Source organism: Pipistrellus kuhlii, unplaced genomic scaffold (assembly GCF_014108245.1).
Source record: "Pipistrellus kuhlii isolate mPipKuh1 unplaced genomic scaffold, mPipKuh1.p scaffold_m20_p_17, whole genome shotgun sequence".
NCBI lineage: Eukaryota > Metazoa > Chordata > Mammalia > Chiroptera > Vespertilionidae > Pipistrellus > Pipistrellus kuhlii.
This window is the reverse complement of record NW_023425482.1, coordinates 20793665-20817268: the sequence shown is the minus strand read 5'-3', so window position 1 is coordinate 20817268 and position 23604 is coordinate 20793665. Positions and strand designations below refer to the sequence as shown.

At 58.2% G+C, this 23604-nt stretch overlaps 3 protein-coding genes across 12 annotated transcripts in view; 2 read left to right on the top strand and 1 right to left on the bottom strand.

Moving 5' to 3' along the window:
* The window catches only part of CTCF (CCCTC-binding factor), a 44048-nt gene extending 41587 nt beyond the window's left edge, over positions 1-2461 (top strand). For 3 of the 5 annotated variants that reach the window (XM_036441494.2, XM_036441492.2, XM_036441491.2), the window contains one exon: positions 968-2461. In XM_036441494.2, the coding sequence (XP_036297387.1) occupies positions 968-1149 (182 nt within the window). In that variant the 3' untranslated portion in view covers positions 1150-2461. The remainder of the gene's footprint in view (positions 1-967) is intronic. The other 2 variants (XM_036441496.2, XM_036441495.2) reach the window with 1 other exon arrangement.
* A 3552-nt stretch (positions 2462-6013) lies between these two features.
* On the top strand, positions 6014-19508 carry CARMIL2 (capping protein regulator and myosin 1 linker 2). 5 transcript variants are annotated; one of them, XM_036441451.2, is made up of 39 exons: positions 6049-6265; positions 6530-6624; positions 6698-6748; positions 6983-7045; positions 7149-7273; positions 7401-7492; positions 7707-7777; positions 7912-7985; positions 8125-8200; positions 8322-8410; positions 8520-8614; positions 8695-8781; positions 8866-8978; positions 9102-9179; positions 9522-9598; positions 9691-9795; positions 10246-10315; positions 10456-10537; positions 10645-10741; positions 10833-10890; positions 11032-11204; positions 11460-11622; positions 11714-11815; positions 13578-13706; positions 13790-13903; positions 14072-14232; positions 14308-14395; positions 14797-14946; positions 15062-15128; positions 15579-15808; positions 16650-16750; positions 16835-17198; positions 17333-17404; positions 18089-18125; positions 18286-18357; positions 18454-18669; positions 18828-18908; positions 19186-19263; positions 19349-19508. In XM_036441451.2, exons 1-39 carry the CDS (start codon positions 6226-6228, stop codon positions 19456-19458), a joined length of 4146 nt encoding a protein of 1381 aa, XP_036297344.1. In that variant the 5' UTR covers positions 6049-6225; the 3' UTR covers positions 19459-19508. The 5 variants fall into 5 exon arrangements, with proteins under 5 accessions (XP_036297346.1, XP_036297344.1, XP_045438727.1 ...); XM_045582771.1 differs by having other exon boundaries at positions 6052-6265; positions 17282-17404; positions 18861-18908; XM_036441450.2 differs by having other exon boundaries at positions 6056-6265; positions 17282-17404.
* On the bottom strand, positions 19467-23129 carry ACD (ACD shelterin complex subunit and telomerase recruitment factor). 2 transcript variants are annotated; one of them, XM_036441471.2, is made up of 12 exons: positions 22890-23129; positions 22667-22809; positions 22451-22544; positions 22287-22363; positions 21903-21947; positions 21761-21795; positions 21474-21625; positions 21296-21392; positions 21129-21212; positions 20603-20976; positions 20377-20468; positions 19467-19665 (listed from the first exon to the last, which is right to left on the bottom strand). In XM_036441471.2, the coding sequence occupies exons 1-12, from the start codon at positions 23127-23129 to the stop codon at positions 19587-19589; spliced, it is 1512 nt and encodes a 503-aa protein (XP_036297364.1). In that variant the 3' UTR covers positions 19467-19586. The 2 variants fall into 2 exon arrangements, with proteins under 2 accessions (XP_036297364.1, XP_045438730.1); XM_045582774.1 differs by having other exon boundaries at positions 21311-21392.
* Between the last annotated feature and the right edge of the window lie 475 nt (positions 23130-23604).

The following is a 23604-nucleotide window of genomic DNA, read 5'->3' as shown; positions in this document are numbered from 1 at the left end:
AAGCAAGTTGTTTTTGTTTGAACAACCAAGGCCACAGTCAGCTGGCAGAATTGATGGGTAATGAATGTAAAGGAGCCAAGCTTGAAAGGATTGGGGGAGAGCAGTTTCTCTGAGTAGGCTGGTCCTCCAGTAAGAATCCCAGGCCTGTGATTTAGTTGCTGGCCTTCTGGTTGGTGAGCAGTCACTGAGGCGGTGGTCACCCTCCACTTCACACCACGTATGACAGTGGGGAGCGGTCCTGTACTAGACACAGCCCTGGGAGAGCAGGCTCTAGGGAACTCGGGTCTCATTCTACTCGTGTGTTGTTCTAGATCTGAAAGCTGGTGTGTTTTGTTTTTTCTTCCTTTAACAAATGCAGAGCTTAACCTACTTTGTAAGTATCTACTGAGCCTCATGTATAGATGTATGTTACAGTGGGTGATTAACTATAGAACTTGGGAACCATTTCACCTGCACACACGTGAATGAACAAACTGGTGGGAGGGCCCTGGGTATGGAAGAGCTACCGTGTTTCCCCAAAAGTAAGACATCCTCCGAAAATAAGACGTAGCTCAACTTTGGGAGAAAAATTAATATAAGACACTGTCTTATTTTCGGGGAAACAGGGTAGAATCAAATGAAAGACCTACATCACACATTCTATGATCCTGGTCATACTGTCTGCATTTTTTGCCTATCTCAGACTTATTGCAAGGCCAAATTTGTGACATAAAGGAAGACTAAGGCTTTTAATATGTAGTTTGGGAGGCATATGAAAGTAACTGCCAGCATTTTGTTCTTTGATAGTTCCTAGTGTTTGGGCTTTATGTGTGGCCACGTTTAGATCATTCAGTCTTTTTTAATTGACTTGCTCTGTATAACTACTTTCCTGAATTGCTAATATCCAGTTAGTGTCAAGTCTGGAACATTTGCCATCTTTTGAGGACTTTAATGGAGCATTTGTTTTGTTCGTGCCCCTTTTCACCAGCAACAGCTATCATCCAGGTTGAAGATCAGAATACAGGTGCAATTGAGAACATTATAGTTCAAGTAAAAAAAGAGCCAGATGCAGAGCCCGCGGAGGGGGAGGAAGAGGCGCAGCCTGCTGCCACAGACGCCCCCAACGGAGACCTCACCCCTGAGATGATCCTCAGCATGATGGACCGGTGATGGCAGGGCCTTGTCTTCACAGGACTGCTCAGGGCTGTGTTTAAACGGCCTGCATCTTAATTTTTCTCCCTTTTTTCTTCTTTTGGCTTTGGGAAAAGCACCGTTTTACACCGTTTTACCAAACATACTGAGAACTAAAACTCCAAGGATGATGTTAGGAAAATGTGATTTAACTAGAACTTGCTGTTTGATGTTAGCAAATCATGGAATGTTCTGAGTCCCTGAGGGTTTACCAGGAAGTGCTGAGGACAGTGTTGACGCCTAACTGGTTTTCTTAGATGGAAACAGACGTTGGACCCTCCTTCTGGCTATGGTAGACCACTCCAGAACAGCCACCGGGTTCCCAGAGTTCTGTGGTCTTCTTCCCAGGAGAGTTTTTAATTGTAAATGCAGACTTGGGAAGGACTTAGACTTTTAAACTGTTTTTTTGCTTTTGCTTTTTCTCTGACTCCCTTTGCTTGGAGTCGGCTGCACACCAACAATATGGCATGCTACGATCGGTTTTTGTCCTGAAGGCTTTGCCTCTTTCTTGGCAAAGTTTCTGGTATGGTCAAGCTTGTAAATAACTTTTTTTACATTTTAATCTTTTCCATTAATTAAGAGGTTGAAAAGAAGTGCAGTGTGAGAAAACCCAGCATTTTAATTACTTGCAGATTAAGTTGCCACAGACTGTAGTTGTAAATGTTGACAAGGAATCGGATCGCAATCATGTAGCAGAACAGCACCCAGACTGCTGCCGCTAGACACGGACACCCAGTGGAAGATCGTGATTTCCAGCCCATGGAGCCAGCATTTGAACCTTGTACAATTAACTTCCAGTTATGATTTCCCATCCACATTTTCTTTCCTCTGTTTGTAGCTGAATTTTCTGTTTTATAAATCCTCTGTTAAAGCAGAAGGGTGATTATGAGCAGGTCACAGCAGTCCCTTAAAAGCTGGGCCAGAAATTTTCATTAGGTCAGTAATTTAAACTTTGGATATGCAAATTTAAAAAAAAGGTTAATAATGTGAAGCGAAACAACTAAAAATGATTCTTGCACATGAACTGTCATGTTTAAAATGTGTTTTTTAGAGAGCCTCAGTCTTGTTGATTTCAAACACTTTTTTCTTCTGTGTATTGCTTTTAAGAGAGCCATCAGTTAGCTGTCAGACTCTAGGTTGATACATTTTGTACTTAGCTGTACTGTGTGATATTTTTCATTATTTTAGGACACCAACATGAGACCTGTAATAAAATATGTAATAGGGTTGAAAGCTGGGGAGGAGGATCTACTGCTGTACAGCTAATAAATCATAACGGATTAACAGTGCTCCAACACTGTCTTGTGTGATTCCTGTCTCGTGAGAAGCCCAAAGAGGTCCTCCTGTGTGGCTTCAGGTGGGACAGGCCTGAGGTACAGGCAGGCTGTGGGACCACTTCCTCCTTAGCAGGTGGGAGGTGATCTTGGCAGATGGGATACTAAGTGCATCCTGTTCCAAGTTTTAACTCCCTGAAGGTGTGTGTGTCAGTGGATGGACATCTGCCATTCCCCATGAGCCACTCACTTTAGGGAGTGGGTTCCCCGTGGCCAAGGGGGTGGGCCACAGAGCTTAAGAGTAGAAGGGGCTGATGGGAAGCTCTGTCCTCAGGATCTCCGTCAAAAAGGATTGGGATCAGTACCTCAAGCTCTGCCAAGTACAAGGGAACAGGGAAGCTGGCCAGTCTGTCATAAAGAAATTGATTTGACAGGGGAGACAGAATGATCACCAGGAGAGACTCCTGGACAGTCATCTCCAGGAAAGTGTATCATCTGGTGCCTCAAGACTATACCAGGCAGTCAAGTATTTCATCTCCATCCCACCCATAGGCTAGCTCCCACAGGGACCAAGTACCCCCAACTAGAATTCTCTCACAGAGGACGTGGCTTTTAACAATTGTTAGGTATTTATAATAGAAAATCTCTGTAGAATGGACATGTTTATCTTCAGCAGTTTTTATTTCTCATTGTTTGGAAGTTTAAATGTGGGTTTGTTTTAGATAGAGGGAGTTCAAGAAAAGTGACATGCTAATGGTAGTTGAGGCTGAAAAGGGATTCCCATTGATAATCCTATGTGACTTCCTTAAAAATAAAACTCTGGCCCTAGCCGGTTTGGCTCAGTGAATTAGAGCGTAGACCTGCAGATTCAAGGGTCCCAGGTTCGATTCCGTCAAGAGCACATGCCCAGGTTGCAGGCTTGATCCCCAGTGGGGAGCGTGCAGGAGGCAGCCAATTGATGATTCTCATCATTGATGTTTCTATCCCTCTTCCTTCCTCCCTGAAATTAATAAAAAAAAGTTAAAAAATAAAATAATAAAACTCTGCTCTGCTGGTGTGGCATTGACCCATGAACCTGGAGGTCACAGTTTGATTTCTGGTCAGGACACATGCCCAGCTTGCAGGCTCAATCACCAATAGGGGGTGTGCAGGAGTCAGCCAATCAATGATTATCATAATTTTTCTATCCTTTCTCTGAAATAAATGTTTTTTAAAAATAACCCTGACTGGTTTGGCTCAGTGGATAGAGTGTCAGCCTGTGGACTGAAAGGTCCCAGATTCGATTCCCGTCAAGGGCATGTACCTTGGTTGCATGCACATCGCGGTGGGAAGTGTACAGGAGGCAGCTGATCCGATGTTTCTAACACTCTATCCCTCTCCTTCTCTCTGTAAAAAAAAAAAATTAAAAAAAATATATATATATACACATATATATTTAAAACGTAAAATAAAACCTTCAGCAAAAGCCATTCTCGTTATTACTCTACACCTGAGACATGGGGAAGTCCCTGGCCTACTCTTCCCCACTTTAAACCGTAGTAGGTACCGGAGTAAAGAGTAGTTACCTCTAAGTGGTGTTGCCCATCCCCTGCTGCCCAGCTCTTGTCTTTTAAAACCATCTGAGGGAGCCTTGTGGTGACGCCGGAGGTACAGCCTGGCCCGTCAGCCTGTGCCACTGGAGCAGGCGGGGCATATTCCTCATTATGACCTTTTAGCGTTTCCTGCGCGCCCACGGAGTGTCAAGCTGTCTGGAACATAGAAGCCGGCCTGAACAAGCTGAAGGCCTCCCCCTCTCCCTGAGTCACTCAGTGCTTGTTGGAGCCGAGTCCCATGTGTTTGCTTGGTCTGTGTGCTTTGTCTCTGTGACCCTGAGTGCCAGCAGTTAATGAGGGTTTATCTTCAGCACCCCTGGTCTGCTCTACATGCTGGTCCTGGTTTCCTTCTCCGTAGCCCCCTGTTCCCTCCCAGCACTGAGGCCTGCCCCCACCCCCACCCCCAACCAGAGTCTCCGCCTAGGGAACAGCTCCAGCCCTTTGGCAGTCATCCCCTCTTTTAGTTCTCATCCTTGTTATTCTAAACAGGAAAAATCCTAATGAGGTGGCGTTTTTGTGGTTGTTTTGGAGTCCTGGGGTTGCCATGGTAGACTTGGCAGATGTGAGTGTTCACTGAGTGCCAGGCACTGTGGTGAGCACCTCTCTTAATATTTAATCCTTACAAGCAACACTTGGAGATGAGTGAATAGCTCCAGCTGGGACTGGAAGCCCAGAAAGGCTAAGGAACTCGCTCAATGTCAAACAGCTGGTCAGAGAGGGAGCCAGGACTTGAATTCAGGCCGTCTGCCTTGAGAACCTGCATTCTTGGCCACGTGGCCATCGTGAGTTCTCACCCTACAAGCAGTTTGTAGGTTCTGTGTGGCCTTCCAAAGAGTTCCACCTTAACCAGCTCTTGACTCCTTTCAAATTGGAAGGCGGCAGAACAGGATTTGTTGCCTTGGTGGGCAGAAATTCATAGCTCTCTCTCTCTCTTCAGCTGAGTCCTCTTGTCAGCTCTCAAATCTCACACTATGAGCCTGCTGCTTGAAGGGAGAGATGGCTGCCCCCAAGTAGATAATATTCAGTTTCTACTTCCCACTTCGTCCCAGTCCTTGGTGAACCTGAACAAAGGGAGATGAGAAGGTGCCCCCACTGTCTCTGAGCCCCAAAGAGAGGAGGGGTAGGTAGAGCTGGGAAAGGAACCAGGGAGATTTCTGCCCAGTATCTCTCACCTACCTGTGCCAGGCTGAGCTGTGGGCAGGGCAGAGAATGTTCTTAACCCATACGTAATGAAAGGGGGGGGGGGGGGATTAATCCCCTCATGTGAACCTTCCAAAATCTAGGCCCCTGGTCTTTTATGAGGCAGCGTGCTCCTCAGGCTGATCCCTCCCGGCCCTGAAGACAGTAGCTTTCCTCTCTCCTCGTGGTTCCCCCACCACCACCACCACAACCAGGTCAGGGAGAAGGCTCACTCAGAGGAGGATTCCCCCCCACCCCCCCTGCTCCCGGCCCCCTTCATTATCCACTCCATCCCTCCCTGAAGCCCTCGGGTTTTAGGTTTTAGCCCAACGCTGCCCCCGGAGCACACACACCTGGGCTTTCCCGCCTGACCCAGCTGAACCTGATGGAAGCTGAGGAACCTCTGCCACAGAGAAGGGGGTCACAGCCTCCAGGTTAGAGGCAGTAACGGATTCGGGCCTCCAGGTTAGGACCCGACCCGAGTGTTGGGAGAGACGCCACACCCCTGCTCATGCAGATGCCCCTTCCTCCTCTCCCCCCCGCCCGCCCCTCATGTTCACCTCCCCAGCTGGGCTTTCCAGGCTACTGACCAGGGTGGGCGGCGGAGGGAATCCCCGAGCGGACAGCACCCCCTGGTGGCCGCTGCAGGGACTGCGGCCTGGGGCAGGAGCAGGGGCCTAGAAGCCGCTAGCGGGACGGACGCGTGCGCGACCCTGCAGGCCACGCCATCCCGCCCGTCGGGCCTGGCGGATGAGCTCCTGCGCGACGGCGTGGACGGGCAGTCGGGGCTCTGCCTCCCCGTTAAGCGGGCGGCCTCTCCGGGCCGCGGCGGGCGGGCGGGGAGGAGCCGGGCCGGGGGCGGCCGGGCAGGAAGCGGCGCGCACCTTCCGCTGCGAGAGGAGCAGGTGGCTGCAGTGCGGGCCGGGCCCGGGCTTCCTGTGCGCGCCCGCCCGCTGCTGTCTCTCCTCGGAGCTCCTGGGGCCTCCCCGGCGGCCGCCTGGCCCGGCCCCATGGCCCAGACCCCCGACGGCATATCCTGTGAGCTGCGAGGTAAGCGCGGGCCCTGCTTTACCCACTTGTTTGGGGAGGAAGCAGCAGTGCGGGCCCCAGAACCAGGCCGGCCCAGAGCCCTGCGGGTGCCGGGCAAGCGCTGTTTCTCTTGGCTCCTTCGGAGGGCTTGCTGCCCCGAGACCCACTCCTCTCCCTCCGTGCTGGCCCATCGATGAGCCCAGGCCCCTAGCCTGGTATAGACCATGGGCCTGCACTGGCCTCCATGGGAGGACTGGAGTCACCCGGCAGGTTGCCCTCCCACAGGCGAGATCACCAGGTTCCTGTGGCCCAAGGAGGCAGAGCTGCTGCTGAAAACCTGGCTTCCAGAGCGGGAGGGCGCTGAGCAAGGTCACGTCCTGGTATGGCGGGGGCACAGAGGCCGGGAGGTGCTGTGGCCCAAGCAGCAAGGCGTCAGGCACTCTCTCCCCCCAGGCCCTGCTGCGATGGAGAGCCTACCTGCTCCACACCTGCCTCCCGCTGAGGGTGAGTCAGGCCCTGGCCGCTCACCCCCACCATGCCCTCCGGCAGCTTCCTGACAGGAGGCTGCAGCCCTGTCTGCCTTGTCCCGTGGGCTCTGCCCTTCAGCGGCACTGGGCTCGGGCGGCAGCTGGACTGGAGTCCAGGCCCGTCGGGCTCTGAGCTGCAGGCTGCACAGAGGCCTGGGCTCCCGGGAGGGGGGCTCGGGCCTCGGTCCCGGCTGACCCAGGCCCTCCGCAGGTGGACTGCACGTTCAGCTACCTGGAGGTCCAGGCCATGGCTCTGCAGGAGACGCCGCCGCAGGTGAAAACCTTCGTGCCCGCTAGGCCTGCCTTCCCCTCCTCCTTCCTTCCCTTCCCCGCCCCACTCATGGAGCCCAGCCCGGCCTGCCACCTGCTCTCCCCAGGTCACGTTCGAGCTGGAGTCCCTGCCGGAGCTGGTCCTGGAGTTTCCCGGCGTGGCCGCCCTGGAGCGGCTGGCCCGGCACGTGGCTGCGGCCATCAAGAAGGTCTTTCCTCACTCCACCCTGGGGTGAGGCCCAGCGGCTGCGAGGGCCGGGCGGGGATGGGGGCGGCGGGGGATGCCATGGAGACACAAGCTCCGCGGCCCAGAGGTGGGAGCGCCTTTCCCTTCTCCTTCTCCCCCTCGTCCTCCTCAGGAAGCTGTTCCGCAAGCCCACGCCGCCCGCCATGCTGGTCCGCCTGGAGAGCAGCAGCCCCTCAGAGGCCACCTCGCCCAGTAGCCCCTGCGGTAAGGAATCCCGGTGGGGGTTCCAGCCTACCCCTTCCTGCATCCCCGCCCCCAAGGCTTGGGGGTCCCCCAAACTGAGCAGAGCCGCTGGAGGTCCCGCCAGCCTCCCAGCCTGGGTCTGATCTGCACCATCTTTTGTGTCTCTCCTCTCTTCCTCCCCCCGCCCCTCACCTGACCCTGTCGTACCCCTGGCACCCCCCCACTCCCACCCCAGGTGGCTTCTTGGAGACGTACGAGGCTCTGTGTGACTACAATGGCTTCCCTTTCCGAGAGGAGATTCAGTGGGTGAGGGCGGGGCCCTCTCTGGGGGGAGGGGGGTCCTTTGAAGACATCTCACCCCCCCCCCGTGGGCGCTGAGGCCCTCCCTGCTGCTCGCGGCCCCGAGCCCAGCCCGCTGGAGACACCCTCTTCCCGCCCAGGATGTGGACACCATCTACCATCGCCAGGGCTGCCGCCACTTCAGCCTGGGAGACTTCAGCCACCTGGGCAGCCGGTGTGTGGCCTGCCAGGCCGGGAGGGGAGGGAGATGCCGTGGCCCCCATTCCTGAGCCCCAGCCTCTCCCTGGAGGGGGGTGCGGGGCTGGAGACCGGCCGCAGGGCCCTGAGCTCTGCCCCGCCCCTCTCCCGCCCAGGGACCTGGCACTGAGTGTGGCTGCCCTGTCCTACAACCTGTGGTTCCGGCGTCTCTCCTGTGTGGACGTGAAGCTGGTGAGAGGGCAGGAGCGGGGGGGGGGGGGGGGGGGGGGGGGGGGGGGGGGGGGGGGGGGGGGGGGGGGGCGCGAGGGGAGGACCAGGGCGCAGCCCACTGAGCCTCCCCTCTGACTCTCAGAGCCTGGAGGTCCTGGAGCAGATTCTGCACATGATGAGCCAGTCGGCCCACCTGGAGGAGCTGGTGCTGGAGGCCTGTGGCCTGCGGGGGTGAGGGGGACCGGGAGGGCTTGGTGGTGGAGGTGGTGGGGGGGGGTCCCGGATTGGGAGGAGCTGGGAATCCAGAGGCAGAGTCTCAAGCCTGGGGTCTGGTCCCCAGAGACTTCGTCCGGCGACTGGCCCAGGTGCTGGCGGGCCACCCCAGCTCCGGGCTCCGGGAGCTCAGCCTGGCGGGGAACCTGCTGGACGACCGAGGTATGGCTGGGCCTGGGAGGGTGCGGGGGTGCCTGCTGGTGCTGGAGGAGGTGGGACCCACAAGGTTTGCCCGTCCCCAGGCGTGGCTGCCCTCAGCAGACACCTAGAGCATCGTCCTGGAGCCCTGAGGAGGCTCAGCCTGGCACAGACGGGGCTGACACCTCGAGGTGAGCAGAGCCAAGTTTGGGGTGGGGGTGGGGTTGGTGGAGCAAGTGTGGGTCCGTCTGAGCCACTCCCTCGTCCCCCACCAGGCATGAAAGCCCTGGGCCGGGCCCTGGCTTCCAATACGGCCTTCGACCAGGCCCTGACCCACCTGGACCTTTCGGGAAACCCCGGGGCCCTGGGGGCCTCGGAGGACAGCGGGGTGAGTGGTCTTTTAGGGGCAGTGATCGGGGGCACTGCAGGTAGTGAGGGGGGGGGGTGTCAGAAAGCTCTTAGGGAGGCGATTCCTCACTCCTTTCCCCTCTCCCACCCCTCCTGCCGCCAGGGCCTCTACAGTTTCCTGAGCCGCCCTAACGCTCTGACCGTCCTGAACCTTGCGGGCACCGACGCCGCCCTGGACATTGTGAGGAGGCGGTCAGGGGGCGGGCCGGGGGCAGGGGGTGGTCAGTAGGGCTGGGGGATGGGGCTGAGGCCAGTGGTGGGCAGCCTGGAGGCCAGGCCGGGGGCAGGGGGTGGTCAGTAGGGCTGGGGGATGGGGCTGAGGCCGGTGGGCAGCCTGGAGGGCAGGCCGGGGGCAGGGGGTGGTCAGTAGGGCTGAGGCCGGTGGGCAGCCTGGAGGGCAGGCCGGGGGCAGGGGGTGGTCAGTAGGGCTGGGGGATGAGGCTGAGGCCGGTGGCAGCCTGGAGGGCATGGCTGGGGGAGGGCTCGGTCTCGCGGCCCGTGCAGCCTGCACCTCCTCCCGCAGCTCTTCGCCGCGCTGGCCCGCGGCTGCTGCGCCAGCCTCGCCCGCCTGGACGCCTCCCGGAACGTCTGGTCCCGCACGTGAGGAGGGGACGGGGTAGGGGCGGGGGGTGGAGGGTAGGTGGGGGGGCCGCCTCCTGCGCCCGGAAGCTCACTCCCCCCGCTCCCCCCAGGAAGGCCCGGGCCGCGCCCGCCTCGCTGCAGCTCTTCCTCGGCCGCGCGGGGGCGCTGCGGCACCTGGCCCTGGCCGGCTGCAGGCTGCCCCCCGACGCGCTCCGGTGAGTGTCGCCCCCGCCTGGGTGGCCATCAGCCAAGCCAGGCTTCCAGCATTCCCCCCGCCCCCCCTCACCCCCCCCCCGCCCCTATCGGACCCGTCACCTTCCCAGCATCCTGGCTCTTCCTTATTTTTTTATTTTTAAAAATATATTTTTTATTGATTTTTTTTTACAGAGAGGAAGGGAGAGGGATAGAAAGTTAGAAACATTTAATGAGAGAGTAACACCGATCAGCTGCCTCCTGCACACCCCCTACTGGGGATGTGCCCGCGACCCAGGTACATGCCCTTGACCGGAATCGAACCCCGGACCCTTGAGTCCGCAGGCCGACGACGCTCTATCCACTGAGCCAAACCGGTTTTGGCTGGCCCTTCCTTCCTGGTGTGTGTTTGGGTCCCAGGGGGTGGAGGGCCCTTTCCCGGCTCCTGACATCCCCGTGACACCCCCTCCCAGGGCCCTTCTGGAAGGTCTGGCGCTCAACACGCACCTGGGCGACCTGCACCTGGACCTCAGCGCCTGCGAGGTGAGCGCAGCGCCCAGGGGCAGGCGGGGCCCGGCCTGGGAGGGGCCCCGGGGGCTGCGGGGGCTGCGGCGCCCTGGCCGCCGGAGCCTCCACCGGCGGCGGCTGCTGCCTGAGCTCCTGCCTCCGCTTTCCCTCTTCAGCTGCGCTCGGCGGGCGCCCAGGTGATCCAGGACTTGGTGTGCGATGCCGGCGCCGTGAGCTCCCTGGATCTGTCGGATAACGGTGAGGCGGCCGGAAACCCGTCCTCCCCCTGCCCACCCAGCTCCCACTCCACCCGCGTGCCCGCAGCATCGCCCCCATGCGTGACCCCAGCCGCCCCCACCCCCCAGGCTTCGGCTCGGACATGGTGACTCTGGTGCTGGCCATCGGGAGGAGTCGGTCCCTGCGCCACGTGGCCCTGGGGAGGAACTTCAACGTCCGGTGCAAGTGAGCCGCCCCCATCCCACTCCTGGGCCTCCCAGACGGCACCCCACCACCCACCCGGGTCCCCGGCTCCAACCGCGGCCCCTGCCCACAGGGAGACCCTGGACGACGTCCTGCACCGGATTGTGCAGCTCATGCAGGATGATGACTGTGTGAGTTCACGGGGCCGAGTGGGATTCTCAATCAATGGACCCCTGGGACCCCACCCCCACCCCACTCCTTCCCCCTCAGACCTGTGACCTGCCCCCTCCATGCTGACCCCTTAGTGACAAATGGCTTTCTCTTAACGCCAGCCTTTGCAGTCTCTGTCCGTGGCAGAGTCGAGGCTGAAGCTGGGTGCAGGCGTCCTGCTTCGGGCCCTGGCCACCAACCCTAACCTGACAGCCCTGGACATCAGCGGCAACGCCATGGGGGACACGGGCGCCAAGATGTTGGCCAAGGCGCTGCGAGTGAACACCCGGCTCCGGTGGGCGGGGGTCCGAGGGATGGGGCCGATGGGGAGGAGCTTGTTGGGCTAGCAGTGTTTCCCAAACTTCTCCCATGATGAGAATCACCTGTTAAACTATCAACTCCACCAGGTGATTCTCATCATGGGAGAAGTTTGGGAAACACTGGGCTAAGGGCTGGGGCTGAATCAGGAGGTGGATGAACAGGGTCCGCTGGTTGGGTGTGGCCTGGAGGAGCCCCGCCCCCGGCTGAAGCCCCGCCCCTCCCGGCCCAGGTCTGTCGTCTGGGACCGGAACCACACCTCTGCTCTGGGCCTGCTGGACGTGGCTCAGGCCCTGGAGCAGAACCGAAGCCTGAAGGCCATGCCTCTGCCGCTGACCGACGTGGCCCAGGCGCAGCGGAGCCGCCCGGAAATGACAGCACGTGCAGTGCATCAGGTATGTGTGTGTGTGGGGGGGTCCCTTCTCTGCTGCTCTGCTCTGCTGGCGGCCCTCCTCCCCGCCACTTACCAGCATCCCTTGTGCCTAGATCCAAGCCTGTCTCTTGAGGAACAACCACACAGACCAGGCCTCTCCGGCCAGCACCGCAGGCCAGCAGCCACTAGGTCCGGACTCTAACCCCTCTGAGCAGGTCAGTGCCCCCCCCTAAGCCTGAGTACAAACAGGAGATGGAGAGATGGGGAGCGCTGTGGCGCCCGGGAGCACCCCTGTTCTGAAGGTCTGGCTTTCTTGGGGCCAGGCTGTCTAAAGTCCATTGTTCCAGACAATTCCCTCTCCTTGGTCTGGAGAGGAGCCAATTGTTCCTGAAATAGTTCCCCCAAATGATGCCACTGGCAGCCTTTTTATTTTTTATTTATCTTTCTTTCTCGATTAAGGTATTACATGTGTCCTTATCCCCCCATCCCCCTCCCACTACTGGCAGCCTTTTTAAAGCATTTAATTAGGCTCTTCTGTTACAGATGGGAGGTATTTAAAAATCTTCCCTTGGCTCAGTGGATAGAGCCTGTGGACTGAAGGGTCCCGGGTTTGATTCCGATCAAGGGCATGTACCTTGGTTTCGGGCACATCCCCAGTGGGGGGTGTGCAGGAGGCAGCTAATCCATGCTTCTGGCTATTTTTCTCCCTTCCTCTCTGTAAAAAATCAATAAAATATATATTTTAAAAAATCTTCCCTTGGCCAAAACTGGTTTGGTTCAGTGGATAGAGTGTCGGCCTGCGGACTGAAAGGTCCCAGGTTCGATTCCGGTCAAGGGCATGTACCTTGGTTGAGGGCACATCCCCAGTAGGGGGTGTGCAAGAGGCAGCTGATAGATGTTTTTCTCTCATCGATGTTTCTAGCTCTCTATCCCTCCCTTCCTCTCTGTAAAAGAAATCAATAAAATATATATTTTTTAAAAATCTTCCCTCAATTCCTCCCATTGTAGCCTCACATGTGACTTCCCATTTATAGGTTTCCCTTTCCCTCCCTATTCACTGACCTCAGTTATGGCCGATCCAGTGACCTTTCTTCTGGCGTCATCTTCCTTCACTACCTTCCCTTTGTCAGAAATGTTCCCACGTCTCCCTTCCCAAATCCCCTTCTCTCCCAAGCTCCAGAACCCAGGCACCTTGACCCAGAACAGACATCCTGCAGGGGCTTCCCACGCTATACGTTTTCAAGTGATCTCATTCTCTCCCACAAACTCCTCTCTACCCTGTGCCCAACCTCCCTGGTGCCCACACCCATGAAGTTCTGTGGACAGAGGTTTGCACCAGGCCTCTCCTGCCCGCGCTGGAGCCTGCATAGGCCTCTTCACCCCCATCCCAACTCTCCCTTGCTCTCCTCCCTAGTTCTTCCTCCATGGTGCCTCACTCCCATTTCTTCCCACCTCTTCGTCTAGTCTACAGGTGGTGATGAACAAACTGAACTTCTAAAACACAGACATGACTAAAAGCTCCTTTCTTTCTATTCTGCACACTTAGAAAGTATATACAGCCGAAACCGGTTTGGCTCAGTGGATAGAGTGTCGGCCTGTGGACTGAAAGGTCCCAGGTTCGATTCTGGTCAAGGTTATGTACTTTGGTTGCAGGCACATCCCCAGTAGGGGGTGTGCAAGAGGCAGCTGATCGATGATTCTCATTGATGTTTTTAACTCTCTATCCCTCTCCCTTCCTCTCTGTAAAAAAATCTATAAAATATATTTTTTTAAAAAGAAAAGAAAAAGAAAGTATATATAAGGTCCCTGCAATGAACCAAAGGAGAGATACTGCTCTCCCTCCTTGAACAGATAGGCTGGGCCTAGTGGTATTGGCTTCAAGACCTCACACCCTGTTGGAGACCCTGGGCAGGAGGCAGTCAGGGTCTGGGGGACTGGAAGGGGACCAGCCTGAGCCTGATTCTTGATGCTCCCCAGGAAGTGAACGAGCTTTGTCAGTCGGTGCAGGAGCTTGTGGAGCTGTTGGGCTGTGGTGCTGGGCCTCGGGGTGAAGCCGCTGTGCACCAGGCCGAGGATGCCATCCAAAATGCCAACTTCTCTCTCAGTGTGAGCACACCTTCCCATCGTGAGGACCCTTCTCCTCTCAGTTAGGTGTCACCTTGCAACTCCTGTTCCTCCTTGGCCTCCAGATTCTCCCCATTCTGTACGAGGCAGGAAGCTCCCCCAGCCACCAGTGGCAGCTGCGGCAAAAGCTGGAGAGCCTCCTGGGGCAGGTGGGCGAGGTTTGCCGCCATGACATTCAGGTGAGATGGTACCCTTGCCCGAGCCCCACCTCCATGTGTAGGCTTGACCCCCATCTCATAGGCTTGCCTGGGTTACTATTCCCCGAGTTAATATTCTGTGGGGGTCAGAGCCTCGGCCATCCAGTCTAGGCCCCCGTCACACCCTCCCATGCTCTGACCTTTGCCCAGGACTTCACTCAGGCCACACTGGACACAACAAGGAGCCTCTGCCCACAGATGCTGCAGGGACCCAGGTGGAGAGAGCAGCTCGAGGGGGTCCTAGTGGGCTCCAGGGGCCTCCAGGAGCTGCTCCCAGAGCACCTGCTGCAAGATGCCTTCACTAGACTCAGGTAGGATGGATGGGGCCGGGCTGGGCTGGGCTGGGCAGAGACAGCACACTGACCCTTACCCTTTCTTGCCCTCAGGGACATGCGGCTGTCAGTCACGGGGTCCTTGGCAGAGAGCATTGTGGCTCAAGCCCTGGAGGGTCTGAGTGCAGCGCAGGATCGGCTGGTGAGGGGAAACTGTGCTTACACACACACACACACACACACACACACACACACACACACACACTGACTGGTAGGGACTCTCTAATGTCTTCTGGGGTCATAAAGCCCAGGGATATTTTAGGGTTCCCCTAGGCTAGGGGTGTCGAACTCAATCAGAGAAGGGGCCAAAATCTAAAATCCAGCCTAAATCGCGGGCCGAATGGTTTACTGAACAGTCATAAACTGTCATTGTGATGGAAACGCAGCGGAGTGCAGTGATGACAGCGCGGTGCGGGCCACATTGCAAGGCCTGGCGGGACGGATTTGGCCCGCGGGCCGTGTGTTTGACACATGTGCCCTAGGCACTAATGGGACTGTGGCTGGGGCCCTACCTCCCCACCTCTGGGGTGCCTGATATTGCAGGTGGAGAGTCTGGCTCAGCAGACGACAGCGGCAATGCCCTCTGCCACACTGGCCCTGGAAGGAGGCCAGCCCACCCCCTTTTGGCCCGGGAAATTGGAAGGCCTTTTCTTCCCCGAGGAGGAGGAGAGGGAGGACGAAGAGGAGCAGGAGGTAGGTGGTGCCAGAACTCTGGGCCTGGAATCCTAGATCTTCCCATCTTGTGCTGGCGGGTGGCAGGTGGGGAGGCAGCCCTTGCCCCAGGCCTAGCTTGCGCCCTCCCCAACAGAATGACAGTCCTCCACAGAAATGGCCTGAGTCCAGCCCCTGTCTGCACCTGGTTCCCTCCACGCACAGTAAGTCAGGGCCTGGGGAAAAGGGAGTTACTGAGATGGGCTGACGCTCCATGAGACCTGAACACCTGGACACCGTCATTCAGCCCTGTTGTCTTGGAAACGCACCCTTGCCTGGACCAGGCCAGGACCCCCGTGCATCCTGCAGCATTGGGGTCTGCTGTGGTCGGTCAGCGTGGAGCAGGACCTGAGCAGAGCGGGGCCTGGACACCGTCTCCACTCGCGCGCCACCCCCTTCCCTCCCCCCAGTACGCGCATGACGCGCCGCTCGCTCTCTCGGGGCCGCGCTCAGCACCATGGACAGCGGCAGGGAGGGGCTGGCGGGGGGAGGGGAGCGGGCGGCGTTGCCGGGGCCCCTCCCCGCGCCCTGGGCGGGTCCCCTGCCGCCCTAGCGCCGCCACTGCCACCTCCCCGCGCTCCGAGCTCTGTGCCCTCCTGGTGCTCTCCCCTCAGGTGCTGCTGAGGAGCCGGAGCCCGAGCTGGCGGCTCCTGGAGAGGATGCGGAGCCGCAGGCTGGCCCATCTGCGCGCGGCTCTCCGAGCCCTGCCGCTCCCGGGGCCCCTGCCGGCCCGCTGCCTCGCATGGACCTGCCACCCTCCGGGCAGCCTCTGCGCCATCCGACCAGGGCCCGGCCCCGGCCCCGGCGCCAGCACCACCACCGCCCGCCGCCTGGGGGCCCTCAGGTGAGTGTCCTCCGCCTCCGGAGGCGGTGGGATTGGGGGTCGCGGTGGCCTGCTTGCTTCTTACAGATGATGGTGGGCAAGGAGGCGGGTTGTGGAGGCCCAGAATCACCTGGTCATGTGGCCACGTCCTGGATTCTTCCTGGCCACCCCCACCCCAGGTCCTACCCGTGTGGGGTCATGGGTGTCTGGGCTTTGTTAAGGATGTACTTGGGTGTAGAACCTGCTTCAGGTTGGCCTGTTGTATGGGTGGATGTGCAAGAAAGGGTGGCTATCTCATCCAGCATCCCTCAGGGTTACTGAGAGGCACTGGGCTCCCTGACAGGGACAGTCCTGTGTCTCCTGCACATCTGGATGGTGTGTGTGTGTGTGGGGGGGGTCTAATGTGTGGACCGCGGACTGGCTGGGTGGTGGGCACAGGGCAGAAGGGGAAGAGGAGCTGGCTTGAGGCCCCCCCAGAGGGTCTGACGCAGCAGGCCTGAGCTGCCGAGCAGCAGCAGGCCGGGTGGGGGACGCTGCAGGAAGCGGTTTGGAGTAGAGGGGGTGGCAGGTGAGAACGTGTGACCCAGGAGATGTGTGGGCTCTAGCCTGCTAGCGACTGGGTGGTTCAGAGAGTGTAGGACACTCCCTGGGACAAGAGTAGGTGTGGGCGGGTGTGTGTCCACGGCCAGCTGGGTGAGGTCTGTGAAATCAGGGTATTTACCCACTAGCTGGACAGGGAGAGGGCTTGTATGTCAGCAGCCCCCTAGAGAAATCCCAGGTCCCGGAGCTGCCCAGAGCAGACAGTTGGGAAGAACTCACAGTTGCGCTCAGCCTTGACACCTGACTGTGTGATATCCCCCAGGTGCCCCCAGCGTTGCCGCAGGAAGGAAATGGGCTCAGTGCCCGCGTGGATGAGGGTGTGGAGGAATTCTTCTCCAAAAGGCTGATCCAGCAGGACCGCCTGTGAGTGAGGGGCGGTTGGGGGGTGGGAGAGGGTGGGCTGCTGCATGGGCCTCCCTGCTTACTCTCTGTTGGCTGTTCCCACAGCTGGGCCCCTGAGGAGGACCCAGCCGCCGAGGGTGGCGCCACCCCTGTCCCCCGTACACTGCGAAAGAAGCTGGGCACCCTCTTTGCCTTCAAGAAGCCTCGTTCAACACGGGGGCCACGGCCCGATCTGGAGACCAGCCCTGGGGCGGCGGCCCGCACTCGGAAAACCACACTTGGGGACCTACTGCGGCCACCAGCCCGCCCTGGCCGGGGCGAGGAGCCTGGTGGGGCCGAAGGGGGCCCGGGCAGCCCTGACCCTGCCCGTAGGAGCCGGCCGCGCTACACTCGGGAAAGCAAGGCCTACTCGATGATACTGCTCCCTGCTGAGGAGGAGGAGGCAGCACTGGGCGCCAGACCTGACAAGGTGAGGCATGGTGACATGGGTGAGGGCTCTGCTGCAACTGAGGGCACTGGGCGCTCTCTCCACTCTGGCATCTCTGACCCCAGAGGCGGCCTCTGGAGCGAGGGGAGACAGAACTGACCCCATCCTTTGAACAGAGGGTACAAGTGATGCTGCAGAGGATTGGCGTGAGCAGAGGCAGTGGGAGTGCCGAAGGAAAGAGGAAACAAGTAAGTCTGAAAGGGACACAGTGTGAAGTGAGGGGGCTGGCGCCATGCGGCTCTCTGTGGGTGACATATGTGACCAGGAGGATATTCATGACATAGGTCTGTCCCACCCCCTCCTTCTCAAAATAGTGAGATTCAACCATTCTTCCCTCTTGGCTTCTGCCCTGGTCCAGGCCACTGCTTCCTCCTCCTTGGAGGTGTGTCAGTCCTCTCTCTGCAGATCTAACAGAAATCTGACCTTGTTACCTACATTTGTAACAGCAAGTCATCTAGGGGCTTCCTCTTAGGCCTCTGCCCTGACTCCTAGCCCTGCCTCAAGGGCCTGTGGGGTCTCAGTCCTGGTCACTGCTTTATCTCACTGCTCTCCACCCCTGGCTGCACCCCCTGAACCAGCTTGTCACCTCCAATGAGTTGATTAACTGGCTCCTCTTCATCCATCCCTGCCTTTCTGTGAGTCTTCCGACTCTCTCCCATTGCTATCCTGCTAATGCCACTATGAAGAGTCCCTAATAACATTATAGAAAGGGAATCAGAGAACTAAGACGTCATGTTGTGTGTCTATGTTCCACCATCCCAGACTTTAAACTCTAAGATTTTGCCACGTTGCCCTCATTTAGTGGCAGTTATGGGAACGAGGCGAGGGTAAGGGTGGTGCGCAGCTGAGCTTGACTTCCCTGTTTCCTACAGAGCAAAGATGGAGAGATCAAGAAGGCTGGCTCAGATGGTGAGATCCTGGGCTAGGGCAGTACATTTTGGGGGAGGGGGATGTCCTTAGAGATAAGTCCCCAAGGGACTTGCTTTTCTGGGAGAGGGATGGGGAGGCCAGGTTTCTCTTCCCCTCACTCCCAAGGCCTGGTGCCTGAGACCCCTGTCCTACTCTGCAGGGGACATTATGGACAGTTCCTCGGAGACCCCTCCCATCTCTATCAAGTCCCGCACCCACTCCGTGTCTGCTGGTGAGCGAGAGTGGCTGTGTGTGGTGGGGGGATGTGCAGGTCAAGCTCACTTCCAATGCCTGGCCTAGGTCTTGGCTGAAACTCTTCTCCTTGCAGACCCCTCATGCAGACCTGGGCCAGGGGGCCAGGGGCCTGAGTCCACCACCTGGAAGACACTGGGGCAGCAGCTGAATGCAGAGCTTAGGAGCCGTGGTTGGGGCCCACATGATGGTCCCGGACCCCCTTCCCCTTGTCCCAGCCCTCGAAAACCCAGTCCCTCCCCTGACATCCTGGGCCTCCCAGAGGATCCTTGTTTGGGCCCCAGAAATGAAGGTAAACGGGCATGCTAGCCCCAACCCCAATACTGGACTGGGGACTGGAGGAGTCCCTGCTGGGAATTTTAGCTCCTCTGGGGACCTTGGAGGTAGGGGACAAGGGCTGGAGTGGTGGCAGCTGCTGGGACCAAACCCTGATACCCTGGCCTCCCCCAGATGGCCAGCTGAGGCCGAGGCCTCTCTCGGCAGGGCGACGAGCAGTGTCTGTGCATGAGGACCAGCTCCAGGCCCCTGTTGGTGAGGGGACACTTCCATGGGTGCTTGGGTGCAGGGAAGGGTGGCTCCGGGTCTCCCTTCATGGGTCTGGTGAGGGAGCCACTGGTGGTGTGAGGGGTGAGAAACCAGGGAGCAAGGGTCTGACGGCCCCTCCCAAAGAGCAGCCTCTGCTCCGGCAGGGGAGGCTCTGAAGCAACAGCATGCGTGTGCGTGTGTGTGCGCTGGCACACTCGGGGGCCGGAAGGTTGGGGACAAACAGCAAGCACTTAACCTGCCACAGCCTTTCCGTGTCTCTCAGAACGGCCTTTAAGGCTGCAGCGGTCCCCTGTCCTTAAGCGAAGGCCGAAGCTTGAGGCACCCCCGTCACCAAGCCTCGGTAAGAAGGGGCGGGGCTGGTTGTCAGGGTGGCGGGACCGCTCAGTCCAATTCTGACCTTCCTCTCTCCTCCACTCTTTTTGCAGGATCTGGCCTTGACGCTGAGCCTCTGCTCCCACAGCATACAGAGCCCTCCAGCCCTGAGCGGAGCCCGCCCTCCCCAGCCACAGACCAAAGAGGCGGCCCCAACCCCTGACCCTCTCCTTTCCTGCCGCATGAGATTATTTTATTAAAAAACTCGAAGCAAGCAGAGTGTGAAGCACTGTTTGTCTACTCAGAGGCAGAGACCTATATGCACAATTTCCTACATGGTCACATGACTCTTCACACCTGGGTTTGCTCAGATTCCGGCTGTGGCTCCATCAGAAAATGCAAGGCCCAGGCCAGGAGCTGGGGAGGGAGCCTGGGAAGAGAACCAAGGCTGTAGGTCAGGGTTTGGGGAACCTTTTTCCTTTTTTAAAATATATGTTATTGACTTTTTTACAGAGGAAGGGAGAGTTAGAAACATCAATGAGAGAGAAACATCAATCAGCTGCCTCCTGCCACCCCCTACTGGAGATGTGCCTGCAACCAAGGTACATACTCTCTTTTTTTTTTTTTTTAATATATTTATTGATTTTACACAGAGGAATTGAGAGGGACAGAGAGTTAGAAACATGGATGAGAGAATCATCGATCAGCTGCCTCTTGCACACCCCCTACTGGGGATGTGCCCGCAACCAAGGTACATGCCCTTGACCAGAATCGAACCCAGGACCTTTCAGTCCACAGGCCGACGCTCTATCCACTTAGCCAAACCAGTCCCGGCAAGGTACATACTCTTGACCGGAATTGAACCTGGGACCCTTCAGTCCACAGGCTGACGCTCTATCCACTGAGCCAAACAGGTTAGGGTGGGGAACCTTTTTTCTCCCAAGGCCATTTGGAAATTATTAACATTATTCTCAGGTGTTACAAAATTAAAAACTTAAAAATTAGCCTGCTATAATTGGTCAAACATTTAATTAATCCACCCCTAAGGCCTTGGCAGGGCCAGACCAAATGATTTCCAAGGATCTTATACAGCCCCTGGGCCGGACATTTCCCACAGCGTGGGGCAGCCCCAGGCACTCACCTGGCAGCTTGGACCTGGGCACAGAGGGAAGTGCAGGGTGGATCGTACTCATACTGGAAGGCGGAACCATCACGATGCTGCTTTGGGGGCTCCTGAAGAGGACGTGGTGTCTGAAGAGGGGCCAACAAGGACCCCTAACCCCATCCAAGGCTACCCCCGGTCTCCTCCCAGCTCTGTCCAAGGTTCACCCCACTCCACCCTCCAGCTGCAGGGGGACAATGCTCACCCAGACAGGACCGGACTCCGGGACTCCCTCAGAAGTTCTTATCCTTGAAGAATGTTGCCCGTTCTTGGGGGGCAACCCTAGTTCCTTGAACTCCAGTATAGATTTTTGGGGCTGGGGCCTGGTCACATCAGCCTGATGTGAGTTGGGTACGTGACCACGAGGTGACAGACTTGGGGTACAACTCAGGAGTGGGGAGCTGGTTACATGGTTGGGATGTGGGGGGGGTAGGGAGTGGGGGGTGGAGCAGATGGCTGGCTGGGACTGGGAGCTGCCCTTCTGCCCTGTGTCTGGAGCAGCCAAGGACTCGGCAGGCAGAAGGCTGATGCTGGCAACACTTTCCTGTGATGACATGTGGCTGTGTGAGGTGGGATTTCCTGGGGAAGATGGGACTCACTGTGAGCACAGCCCTCTCAGCTTGGACCAGCTGAGTGGCCTATGACCTTAGACAGGTCTCCAGGGGCCACGTGCGTCCCTCTCATAGCTTCCTGCGTAGCCGGGCAGTGTTTTGGCTCTAGCACCACCTTACCTGAGGAGCTGAGTGAGGAAGGGGAGGAGGACAGGGTCAGCGACAGGTCCTGAGGAGCAGGGTCTGGTGGGGGCAGCTCAGGGCCTAGGGGTCAGGAAAGGCTTTATCAGCACTGTGGGTACCAGACCCCCACATACTCCCCTCTGGACCTCTCCAGTCCTCCTTACCCTGTGTGCTCTGATCTGGGCCCAGAGAGTTCAGGATCTGCTGGTCATTCTCAGAGATGTGTAGCCACAGGCTGGGGACAGTGTACACAGCTTCTCCCTGTGGAACTGAACTGTCAGCCTGGCCCTTGCCAAACTCCTCACCCTGACATGTCCCAAGGGAGGCCCTACCCAGACTGACCATGGCCAAGCGGCTTGAGGTGGCCCAGCGGGTGAGCGTGGGTGCTGGGCAAGGGCCTGACAGCATCAGACAGCTCTCCGCCAGGCGCTCTAGTGCCCCCGGATGCTCCTGTTCCTCCTGCGCCTCATCCAGAAGCTGGGTCAGTGAGAGGCCTAGAGTCAGGGGGCAGGGGGTGGGCTGAAGTTCAAAGATAAGGGTAGGGTGGGTGGGGAAGAGGCTTACTAAAAGAGCAGGAGGTGATAGCTGGAAAGTCACTCTACAGAGAGTTAGGATCAACCCGCACCTACCTGCATTGGAGGAGGCCGACTCTGTAAGGTGCTCCCTACAGAAACAGCGGGGACAGGCCTGAGGAACAATCCTGAGGCCTGTCAACACATGTGCCATCATCTGACCAAGGCACACCTGGCCCAAACCCAATCCTAGACTCACTCGAGGCAATCTTTGAGCTTTTTCTGCACATCCGGGTCCTGGTTGCTAAGAAAAAAAGATGGTGATAGGCAGTCAATGTTGCTAAGGGCCCAAGCCTTCTCACCCAACAGGCCTAGGCTAGGGGTGGGGGAACATCTGGCCCTCGGGCCATATTTAACCTGCAAAATCATTTGGTCTGATCCTATCAAGGCATTAGGGGTGAGTTAATTAAATGTTTAGTCAAATATAGCAGAATGATTTTTAGATTGATAATTTTGTAAGGCCCTCGAATGATATAAATATCCAAATGGCCCTTGGCAGAAAAAAAGGTTCTCCATCCCCAGCCTATGTCAACGCCAGCTGGCCTGGATAGGGAGAGCACCTGGAAGTGGAGGCATCACTTACCAACCAATCACCCAATCCCGAGGCTGCTCCGTGGGCATTAGGCTGAAGCGGTGCACCTGGAGGTAGAACTCCGCTGGCTAGAGGAGTGAAATCAGGGATGGGCCTCAGGGGGTGTGTCACGGAGCCAGGCCAAGTAGCCCCCCCAGGCCGGCCTCGCCACTCACCAAGCTGCCCTCTGCCACTTGGACTCGGACCTCGCAGTCGTACAGCAGCAGCAGCCGGCCTTCAGCCCCTCGGAAACCAAACTCCTTCTCTTCCCTGCGGAGAGCTTGACCCTCACAGCCTAGCCGACGGAAACTTAGTCCCGCCCGCCGGGGGCCCGCCCACCGGGAGGCCCAGCTGGGTTCAATTCCCCTGCGGTCCTGCGGCGCCTCCCTCACCAATCCGAGGCATCCAGAGTTTCCCGCGTCAACAGGCATCGGACACAGTGGGTCCCGTCGGACACAAGCAACGCCGCCCCGACATCAGACGTGTCAGGGGCGCAGGACGGGCCTGGGGCCTCGGCTTCGGCCTCCTGCAGCACCTGACCACAGCAACGGACGTCAGTCCCACCGCCCCGGGGACCCACCCCGGGCTCCGGGCCCTGAGGGGCTGGGGGCTCACCTGAAGCAGCTGCCCGGCCCGTGGACTTGAGAGTCTCTCTAGTCCCAGGACCAGCTCTCGAATCCATGGCCGCAGGACCACGCTCCTCAGCCTTGCCATTCCCGCAGCTGAATTTAACGGAGCCAGGCTCACCCAGGTTTCCCGCGGGCGCCCGGTCCCGCCTTCCACCGGAAGAGGAAATGCACGACTGCTGGGCGGGACCTGAGACGGAAGCCCCGCCCATGTGGCATGCCCGCGCATGCGCACGAGCGTGCACTGTTAGGGAATGTGAGTGCAGATTCCTGTCGGCTTGGCTAGATGCTTCCCTGCTTGTTACCTCTCGGAGCAACAAAGCCGGAGACTCTTTTGGGCCGTCCGTCAACACCCCCTTGGCACCGGGCAGGAAGGGGTCACGGGCTGTTTCAGATGGAGAGGGAGGCACCTGGGGCCTGAGGCCGCTGCGGCCTAGGGTAGTCCGAGGGAATCGGCTCGAACCACTTCAACGCCCGTGTGACCCCGAAGGACTCAGTAAATATTAGCTCAGTTTCTCATCTACAACATTAGCAGCCGTGTAAGGCCTGTGGAAATATGACAGCTAGCACTCAATAGGCGTCACTCTCCCCTCGGAGTGGCCGAGCACCGCCCCCGCCGCTCCTCAGGGTCCTGAAAGCCGGACGAACAGTAGCGTCATGACGTAAGCGCACACGAAGACGTCTCTAGCCCCACCGCCGTTGCC